The sequence below is a fragment of the Rhincodon typus genome, chromosome 11 (genome assembly GCF_021869965.1).
Source record: "Rhincodon typus isolate 14 chromosome 11, sRhiTyp1.1, whole genome shotgun sequence".
NCBI lineage: Eukaryota > Metazoa > Chordata > Chondrichthyes > Orectolobiformes > Rhincodontidae > Rhincodon > Rhincodon typus.
In genome coordinates this window covers 30223090-30234194 of record NC_063342.1, presented here as the reverse complement: position 1 = coordinate 30234194, position 11105 = coordinate 30223090, and the positions used below count along the sequence as shown (strand labels likewise).

At 39.6% G+C, this 11105-nt stretch overlaps 1 protein-coding gene across 1 annotated transcript in view; it reads left to right on the top strand.

Moving 5' to 3' along the window:
- LOC109934213 overlaps window positions 1–11105 on the top strand; it is a 53521-nt gene that overhangs the window by 34903 nt on the left and 7513 nt on the right. Inside the window, exons 9-13 of the mRNA XM_048603074.1 lie at window positions 3952–4053; window positions 5595–5687; window positions 6159–6202; window positions 8227–8339; window positions 10212–10276. Of these exons, the coding sequence (XP_048459031.1) occupies window positions 3952–4053; window positions 5595–5687; window positions 6159–6202; window positions 8227–8339; window positions 10212–10276 (417 nt within the window). The remainder of the gene's footprint in view (window positions 1–3951; window positions 4054–5594; window positions 5688–6158; window positions 6203–8226; window positions 8340–10211; window positions 10277–11105) is intronic.

The window sequence follows — 11105 nt, the reverse complement described above, 5'->3', positions numbered from 1 at the left end:
TACACTCACCTTTACTGGCTCCATCCCCGCCTCTTTGACCTGTCTGTTTCCTCTCCACCTATCTTCTCCTCTATCCATCTTCTATTCGCCTCCCCCTCTCTCCCTATTTATTTCAGAACCCCCTTCCCCTCCCCCATTTCTGATGAAGGGTCTAGGCCCGAAACGTCAGCCTTCCTGCTCCTATGATGCTGCTTGGCCTGCTGTGTTCATCCAGCTCTGCACCTTGTTGTCTCAGATTCTCCAGCATCTGCAGTTCCTACTATCTCATTGGATTTTCCTTAATTTTATTGGCCAATTTTTTTTCTGATTTCCAAATTTCCTTTCTCATTTCACCGCTGTCCTTTATATGTTTCAATATGCTTCATGAAGTATTACTTTTTTGAGACTGTCATGAGCTGTGTTCTTCTTTATCTCACCCTGTACGCTTCTGGATAACCAGTGAACTCTATAGTTGGCAGTACCATCCTTTTTCTTTGTGAGGACATGCATATACTGTATCTGTAGAATCTCAATTTAAATGCCTCTTATGATTTGCCACTGTCTTTTCTTTAAGTAGCTGTAGCCAGTCCACTTTTGCCAAATTATCTCTCAGCTTGAAAAAAGTTTGCTTTCTCCCAAAGTAGACTTTTACTGCTATTCTATCTTTGTCTGTTTCCCTAATGATGTAAAATCTAATTGTGTTGAGACTACTGCCTCCAAAACAATCACCGACTACTGCATCTATCTGCCCAGCTTCATTTCCGAAGACGAAATCCAGAATTACACCCTCTCTCTTGTTGCATGCAGGCAAAAAAAAATTCTCTTGAATGTAGTCAAGAATTTTGTGCCCTCTGTACCTTTTACACTGTTCATATACCAGTTGGTATTTGGGTAGTTCAGGTCCCTAAATATTATTATGCTATTATTTTTGAACTCAGGAATTTGCTACATATTTGTCCCACTAATTCTCTCCCACTATTTGGGGGGCTATACATACATGTAAGCAGTATAGCTTCCCTTTGTTTCTCATATGGCCTATTTCGTCTCATTTGATGCTTCATTTAGTGTATCATTCCTACTTAATGCTACAATCGATTATTTAACCAACAATGTACGCCTTTGTTTTTATCACCTTCTTTCAGCCCGGAAATTCTATACACAGGGGTGTTGAGCTGCAATCCTTGCCTTTCTTTAACCAAGTTTCCATTTATAACATTATAGTTATATCATGCAGTCATGTGTCTATCTATATCCTCAGCGCATTGGTTTTAGTAGGACCAGATGAGGTACTAGTGGGAGTATGGCACTTACAGATAAGTAAGGGTGCAGGTCCTGAATAAGCTATTGAATTATGTTATAATAAAGAGAAAACCTCAAGGACATGGAGGCAAAACAATTTTAAACAGTTTTTCAAAGGAAAGAGAGACACTCAAGGTTGCAAAAACAACTGAGAAATTGAGCTCCTACCACATAACTTTAAAGTTTGGGTGAGAATCATAGACCAGTGGCTGAGAAAAACCGTGGGAATTAATGAATGGCAATTTGGATTAAAGCCCAGAAGAATCAAAACATTTTTTTGTTTTGAGACAAGTTGCTAAGAAATATCAGGAAGACCAAGCTATGTGACGGTGATGATGAGAACATGACTGAGTATCTGGAAAACTGGAGAAGCATACTCGAAGACAAGGATGTGAAGATCAACGGCCCCAAGATCCAATTTATGAATTATCAGTTTTGGCCAAGGGAAGAAGATCACATTGAAGACATAAAGCTTATGGATGAAGACTTGAGAAAATGTCCAGTTCTAAGACCTGGGTTTGGTAGCAAAAGATAAAAATGTAGATTTGGAAATTAAGTAACAGACTTGCTCAGTTGGTGTAATTGGAAGAAATGCAGCAGAGTGTTATATGAGAGAGCAACACCCACATTCCATAAATGAATAAAAAATAATCTTCCAGGAAACTAATGGGGTTAAAGGCTGATAGGTCCCCTAGACCGTTGAGTTACATCCTAAGATATTAAAGGAAGCAGCTCCAGCAATGGTGGAAGCACTGGTAGTAATCTTCCAAGAATCCTTTATAATGTGGAAAAGTTCTGGAGGAAGGAGATAAGAGAGCATGCTTAGTCAAAAAGGAAAAATGATAAAACATAGGTAACAATGTAGGTCAGTTAGCTTAACATATCCTTGGAAAAAGATTACATCCATTATAATGGACTTTAATAGAAAAGCAGTTGGTAAAAGCAGTTAGCTACTGAAATAAAATCAGAGCAATTGTGTTGGTGGTAGTATATTAGCTTCAATATTAGCTGATTAATAGAAGGCACAGAGTTGGGATCAAGGCAACATTTTCAAGATAGCAACCTGTAACTAGTGGAATACCACAGGGATCAATGTTGGAGCCAGTATATATTAATGATTTGGATGAGGGAAGTAATGTTTTCAAGAAGGAGTTCGATATAGTTCTTAGGGCTACAGGGATCAAAAGGTGTGGGGTGAAATTGGAAACAAGGGACCGAGTAAGATAACCTGCCATAATCATATTGAATTGCTGAGCTGCGTCAAAGGGCCAAATGGTCTACTGCTGTTTCTATTTTCTATGATTCTAAACATGTGATATAATTAAGCTGAGTCAACATGGCTTCATGAAGGGAGTCATGCCTGACAAATTTATTAGAATTTTTTGAGGAGGTAATAAGCAAGGGGAGGTAAATGGGAACCAGTAGATGTAATATATTTGGATTTCTAAAAGATAAGGTACTGCACATTAGGCTAATTAATAAGACAACAGCCTGTGTATTGATAGTAGTATATTTGTACAGAAGATTGGCTAACTAATGGAAGGCACAGAGTTAGGATAAAGAGAATATTTTCAGGATGGCATGGTAGCTCAGTGGTTAGCACTGCAGCCTCACAGCGCCAGGGACCCAGGTTCAATTAGACCCTCCGGTGACTGTCTGTGTGGAGTTTGCACGTTCTCCCCGTGTCTGTGTGGGTTTCTTCCGGGTGCTCCGGTTTCCTCCCACAATCCAAAGATGTGCAGGTTAAGTGAATTGGCCAGGCTAAATTGCCCATAGTGTTCAGGGATGTGTAGATTAGGTGGGTTATAGGGGGATGGGTCTGGGTGGGATGTTCCAAGGGTCGGTGTGGACTTGTTGGGCCAAAGGGCCTGTTTCCACATTGCAGGGATTCTAATTTTAAAAAAGTTCTAATTTAATGGTGACCTGACTGGTAGAGTATCAGGGATCAGTGTTGGGGCCAGTATATGTTAATAACGTGGATGTGGGAAGCAAACGTAGTATTACCAGATGACACAGAAATCAGTGGGCTGGGCAAGTACTGAGGATGCCATAACTGTCTGCAGCGGGGTAGATAGATTAAGTGAGCAGACAAAATTTTGGCAGGTGGAACATCATATAGGAAATGTGAGGTTGTACATTTTGGAGGGTTGTGAGGGCTGGTTCGTTAAGTATGTTCAAGGCTGAGATAGACAGATTTTTAATCAGTGGAGGAATCCAGGGTTCTGGAGAAAAGGCAGAAAAGTGGAATTGAAGACTATCAAATCAGCCATAATCTCAGCGAATGGTGGAGCAGACTCAGTGGGTTGAATGGCTCACTTCTACTGTTATAGCTTTTGGTAATATGCTCTTGCAATAAAAGCCACATACAATAAAGGATGCAGAAAAGCTGAAGGAAAACCTGCTTATTATTGGGCCTCAGTTTGGATACTGTCAACAAGAAGCATCCAATGTCTATTAAATTTTGACAAAATCCTTGTCCATTCTCCTGTTTACTGTTGTCCTTCAATATTAATCTCATTAAACTTCAACAGTTCAGTAAGTTTAACAAAATGTTTCTGAAAATTCAACATTTTCCTCTTTTTCTTGAATTCTTCCAAAAATACAGGAAGAAATATTTATTTTTATATCTATGAAATTTGACACGTATATGCATATCACTTTGCCTCATTTCAGGGCTATATAGAATTTTGCTGTGACTCTTATTGCTTGATAGCCTATCATCTTACTTGCTGGAAAAGGTTAAAGGAGACTCAGTATCATGGAAAATCTAATCAGGTAAGAAATACTTTTCATTCTATTTATTTTATCTGTTTTAACAGGAAGAGGGCAGGAAATACAATATAAAGCATGCCACCACTAAATTAAACATTGTTGCTGGTGTCTCAGAATCACAGAAGTATTATGGCACAGAAGAAGGCCAATTGGTGTATTGTGCCTGCACTAACTTGTTAAATGATTGCCTAGAAATCTGCTTTCTCCCCTATACCTTTGCATGTAATTTAAGCCAAATGATCATTCAGTGTCCTCTGGAATGTCTGCATTGAACTTGCCTCTCCACACTGTCAGGCAATGCATTCTATACCCTAACTACTCACTGAGTGAAAATGTTTTTCCTCACTTCACCCTTGCTTCTTTTGCAGATCACTTTACATCCATACTCTTTTGTTTACGAGTAGTAACAGCTTCCATCATATCTACACAATCCAACTACTCATAATTTTGAAAACTTTTATCAAGGCCCCTCTCAGCCTTCTTCTCTCCAAGGACAATCTCAACAATCCCAACTTCTTCAATTTACCCTCCATAACTGACATTTCTTATCCCTGAAACCATTCTTCTAGACTGTCTCTACAAACTCTCCATTTCGTTTACTTCATTGTACTCAATACTCCAGTTAAGGTGTAACAAGTGTTTTACACAAGTTCAACACCCCATCTTTGCTCTTGTATTCTATGGCCCTGTTAATAAAGCCAAGGATCCTTTATTCTTTACTTAAAGCTCTGTTTACCTCTCCCGCCATATTCAACGATCTGTGTGCAAATACATTCCAGTCTCTCTGCTCCTGCAACTTCTTTAGACTTGTACCCCTACTTTCACTGTTCTTCATCAAGGCTTTCAAATTTCTTCAAATAATATACTACAAAAACAAACACATCTCTATTCAGTAGCCAGATCCTTCAAGATCATCTCCAAACTAATAATCAAGCTCTGAACCCAGAGCCCTTTGCTGTGATATATGCTTTTGAACCTTTGGAAACTCAGCATGGTATTTGTAATAGTATAACAATAGCTCTTGGGAAATGTCATTAAAGAGCTCTGGGGAAAGTGTGGAACAGGTAGTTATGTTTTTTTTCTAACCTGTTATATGGCCTGAAAATAAAAGTTTTTTTTTTTCATCTTTCACTGACAGTTTAAGCTTTTCTTTTCAAAGTTTAGAGTGCAAAATTTAAAAGAAAACATAATGACACTGAAACAGATTCTGACTTGCCCTTCAAGTTGTGTGAACCTGTTCCATCAAATTGTGACTCCCCCACTGAAGATTAAGGTGCTGGAACAGCCAAAACAGAGCCTCTTTAAACTCAGCAATTAAATTCAAATGTCCCTGCTGAGTTCAGGTTTTACAACTATTTGGATCACACCCTTCCCTCTTCTGGCAAAAATTGGAATCTGCCAGAAATAGGAACTGGATTTTCAAGTCCAGGTCCCACCACCATTTTTGAAGTTCCACAGCTCTGAAAATCAGGCCTCAAGTTTTATTCTGCATTTGCCTTGACTTCAAAAACAAAAATGAATTCATTTATTTTTATATATTTCAGGATTTCTGTTCAATGAAATGTATGAGCAGTGACTGTAAAGGTCTGATCATAAAATGTGTAATTCACCAAGCTTCAGGAAGTATACAGACTGAGGTAAGAACCTAAAAGACAGTAAGATATGTTAGACTGTTAGAGAACTGTGTGATCCTATGACAGGGTAACATTAGTGAGCTTAGAACATTGCTATCAATTCCCTGATGCCTAGCATAATATTTTGATTCTTTACACACAATCCTCTAGGTTGACACATCAGATGAACTTTTCAGCATGTTCACATTTAAAGTAAATGCGGTAGTATCAGTGGAATTCAGTCTGTTTCTGGTTCTTGTTAGATAGTCGGTTTGATCCCCAGGCATTAACTTGTAGTTTAAGTCTGAGTTCACTGTTTGATATTTTAGTTTATTAATTTTGATCTCCGTTATTTAAATAATCTGTTTTGCCCAAAACTATTGTGATTTCTACATAGTTTCGGGTTATGAGCTGCTTAATTCTGCCTTCTCTTAATTTTATGCTCTTTTTTAATCTTGTGAATTGCTTTAACTTTTTCAATTTTTTCTATTGCAGTTTGAGATAAAAATTTCAGACCTGTCACCACAAATTTCAGCTATGTAAGTTTATTAAAAGAACAAACTGCATTTGTTAACCACACTACATTTGTGTTACTGCATTGGTATAATTAAATGCATTCAATTTGAGAAAGCAGCTTGAACATTAGGAAAAATTATCAGAAGGATAATTGATGGAATGAATTTTGTGGAGAAGTAGTAAAGCAACAAGGCTTAGTAGGAAGGGCCAGAGGGCAGAGCTGAGCAGGATATAAGACAGTGTGGGTTGGCAGAGGTAGAGGGAATGTATAAAATGCAAGAGACAGGAAATTATTGTGTATAACAGGAATAAAGTTGGAAGTTGATGTTGTGATTGCCAGTTCATTTTAGTCAAATCATTTTGGATTTTACTAATTGGGAAATGTTAATGTAAAGATAGTGTTTTTATTTTCCACAAATAGGTTTTTGATTAGTTTTCTTTTTTTGCTACATTGGAGAGCTTGAATCACTTCACAGACTTTGTTTATAGCAGTTTCTCGAGAAGTTTAGTTCAGTTCAGTTTTTGACTGTATCTCAAGGTCCATAGAAACACTTTTGAGGATCTGAGGAGTTGGGATTTTTTTCCCCTATAACTTTCTGGGATGTGGCCATTCCTGGTTAGACCAGGAGAAGATAGTGCCGAGCTGTCTTCTTGAACCACCGCAGTTGTTGGATGTAGGGATATCCACAATGCTGTTAGGAAGGGAGTTCCAGGATTTTGACCCAGTGACAGTGAAGGAACAGCAATATATTTCAAGTCAGGATGGTGAGTGGCTTGGAGGGGATCTTGCAGGCGATGGTGTTCCCATGTATCAACTGTCCTTGTCCTTCACTGTGGTACAGGTGTTGTGTTTGGAAGGGCCTGTCAAGAAATCCTGGTCAGTTACTGCAGTGCATCTTGTAGGTGTTACATACTGCTGCCGCAAAAGAGGTAGAGGGATGGAATTTTGAAACTGGTAGATGGGGTGTCAATTAAGTAAGCTGCTTTGTCCTGGATGGTATCAAGGTCCCTAAGCATCATAGAAGCTCCACACATCTAGGCAAATGGGGAGGATTCCGATACACTCCTGACTTATGCCTTGTAAATATTGAGCAGGCTTTGGGGAGCCCAGAGGTGCGTTACTCATCACAGAATTTCCAGCCTCTGATTTGCTGTTTTAATCATTGTATTTATATGGCTGGTCCAGTTCAGTTACTGATCAAAGGTAATCGGCAGGATGTTGATAGTGGAGGCTTCAGTGATGGTAATGCCACTGAGTGTCAAAAGGCGATGGTTAAATTCTCTCTTGTTGGTGATGGCCATTGCCTGGCACTTGTGTAGCATAAATGTTACTTGCCACTTGTCAGCCTAAGTTGGAATATTATCCAGGTCATTATGCATGTAATCATGGATTGTTTCAATATCTGATGGCTAACAATGTTTCAGGGAGGGTCATGTTGTGTCTGACATGTCCAGTGAGGTAGGGTCAGGTTAATGGTGAGGATTTTTGTTGGGTCTGGGTTTTGGGGAGGCAAGTGGCCAGACCAATGGGTGGCGTTGTGGGTATTTGGTCCTCAAGAACTACATTGGTTCTGGGATGGAGGGAGATGAATGATACATGTCAAGTACAGTGTCAGGTGTTAAGGGTGTCAAGTTATTCATGTACAATTGGGGAGGTCAGTTTAATGGTTTCCTGGGAGCTATTATACATTTTTAATCCCCTGGTGTTTCCTCGGTAACTGTTAAGTCTAACTGAGCTGAAGACTCTGAAGTTTCTAACTTTAAGGGGTTTTTTAAGAGAGGCCTAGAAGGCGGGGAATTGCCCTGTACATGTTTAGATTTCCCAGACAATTCCCACAGCATTAGCTGTGTCAGTGATTGGGAATGGTCCTGATGCACAACTCCAGCCTACACTTCAGAGACGAGAAACCAGCTTTGGGAATGTCTGGGCCAGTTGTGGGGTACTAAACTTATATGAGTCTTATCAACAGATTCAGTATATTCAATTTGCCCTACAAAAGAGAAGCTGGGTTTCCTTTTGATCTAACATTTTATTCTCCTTTTATAGAAAACATGAACAAAAGGCTGTAGATACCCTGGAAGGATCAAATCAATGTAATGAACAGAATGAGTATGAGAAAGGAAGGAAAGAAAAAGAACCAGCTCTATCTCTGTCAACAGGTTTGTTTGGTCTTTCATTAATGATTTTAGTCTTGGCTGTTGCTTAGCTTCTTGTTTTAAATCCCTTTGCAGCTTCACTGCTACATCTTCCTCCAATTCCATATCACCTCAGTCTTGTGCATTACCCACTTTCTCAGCTCTGTAATTGATGAGTATGCCTTCAGCTGTATGAGCCACAAGCTCGGGAATTCTCCTTAACTGTACTTCTCCTTTAAGGTTTTTCTTAAAAATCGACATCTTTGATCATTTTTCTCAGTCACTGTTCATAATGTCCTGTTTGATTTGGCTTCTGTTTTTTGCTTTATTATGCTTCTGTGAAGTGCTTTGGGGTGTTATATGTTTTATTTTGAAGAGGGAAGTTGCTGTTCATATGATGGAGTGAAAAACAAAGACTTAAACAACTTCAGGAAATCCTAAAGTGCTTTACAACCAACTAAGTACATTTGAAGTTCATTCAATGTTCTGATGCAAGGAAGATGTTAGGAGAAGGATTGTTGGGAAGAATTAAAGAGCCTTTCATTGTGCTTGCCTGCCTGAAACATGTGAAAACAATCAGCAGGAAAAGATGTGCTGGCCAGTAAAGGCCATCCCACACTCATGCCAGTAACATAATAGCGAGACTTCTCCAACCTCCAATGACCATCAAAACACCTGAAAGAGGTATAAGATACCTAGAAGAAACCCAGGGCCAACAAAGGAAAATTCAGAGATTACATGGGTCATGGGGTGTAATATAAATTTCTCCTTTAATGAAGTTTGTATGGTCTGCAGGAATTAATATGTTTTTCGCAGCTTAACTTTGGAAACTCCACTTCCCATCCCCACAACTCATGCCTCCAAACACACTCATATAGAAAATAGGAACAGGAATGGGCCATTTGGCCCTTTCAGCCCATTCCACCATTCGCCTCATAATCGTTGATCCCTTCAGCCGTACAAGCTATAGCTACCTCCTTTTTGAAAACATTCAATGTTTTGACCTCAACCACTTTCTGTAGCAGAGGATTCCAGAGACTCAGCACTTTCTAGGTAAATAAATTTTTCCCCATCTGTCCTAAATGACCTACTCCTTATCTTTAGACTGTGAGCCTTGATTTTGGACTCCCCACTAATGGGGAATCATTTCTCTTGTATAGCCCTATTAGGGTAGATTTCCATGAGATTCCTCCCTTATTCTTCTAAATTCCAGTGAATATAGTGCAAACTAAACCAGCATCTCTTTGTACATCAGACCAGCCATCCTCGGAATCAGCCTGGTAAATCTTTATTGCACTCCCTCCACAGCCAGAACATCCTTCCTCAGACAAAGTGAAAAAAATTTTCTAAGACTACAAAAGAATCTTGATCAAGTAGGTCAATAAGCTGAGAAATGGCAGATGGAGTTCAATTTGGATAAATGCAAGGTATTGCATTTTTGTACAACAAACAGGGGCAGGACTTATACAATTAATGGTAGGGCTTTGGGTAGTGTTGTAGAACAGAGGGACCTAGGGGTGCAGGTACATAATTCTTTGAAGTTTGTATCACATATTGACAAGGTGGTTAAAAAGGCGTTTAGAACATTTGCCTTCATTACTCTGTCCTTTGAGTATAGGCGTTGGAAAGTCACGTTGAGGCTGTACAGGATATTAGTGAGACCTCTTCTGGAGTACTGTGCCCAGTTCTGGTCACCCTGTTATAGGAAGGATATTATTAAGGTAGAGAGGTTCAGAAGAGAATTACCAGGATGTTGCTGGGTATGGAAGGTTTGAGCTATAAAGAAAGGCTAGGACCTTTTTCACTGGAGCATAGGAGGTTGAGGGGTGACCTTATAGAGGTTTATAAAATCATGAAGTGCATAGATGTGATAAATTGTATGTGTCTTTTCCCTAGATTGGGATGTTTCAAGACTAGGGTCTCCCATGGGAGACCCTAATGTGAATGGGATTGGGGCTGGGGTGGGAGGTGTTAGTGTGTTAGTGTGAGACTTAACATGTTGTTAAGGTGAGAGGAAGAAGTTTTAAAAAAAACCGTTGGGGGAATTTTTTTATACAGAGGCTGGTTCACTTGTGAAATGAACTTCCTGTGGAAGTTGTGGATGTAGGCATAATTACAATGTTTAAAAGACACTTAGGTAAGTACGTGAATAGGAAAGGTTTGGGCCAGGAGCAGGTGAGTGGGACTCATTTAGTTTGGGATTACAGTTGGACTGAAGATCTGTTTCCATGCTGTGTGACTATGACAAGGAGACCTAAAACTGCACACTACTCCAGGTGTGGTTTCACCAAGGCACTGTACCATTGTTTCTGTACTTGTATCTTCTCACAATGAAGGCTAACATCCCATTTGTCATCTTCACCTCCTGCTGTAGTGGGATGCATACTTTCAGTGATTCCCAGGATTCCCAGGTCTTGTTGCACCTCCCCCTTTCCCAATCTGTTGCCATTCAGATAATAAACTGTCTTCCTGTTTTTGCAACCATGTGGATAATGCCTCTTATACTTCAGGTACCGTGCATTTGCGCAATCACACAACTTGTGTAAATCACACTGAGGCTTCTCTGCATCCTACTCGCAGTTCACCCTCGCACCCAGCTTTGTGTTGACTGAAACCTCGGAGATATTATGTTTAGTTTCCTTATCCAAATCATTAATATATATTGTGAATAGCTGCAGTCCTTGTACTGATCTCTGCAGTACCCCGCTGGCTCCCACTGAGAAAATGACCCGTTTATTTCTACAGTTTGTTTCCTCGCCAGTTAGTTCTCCAAGTCAGCACACTAACACC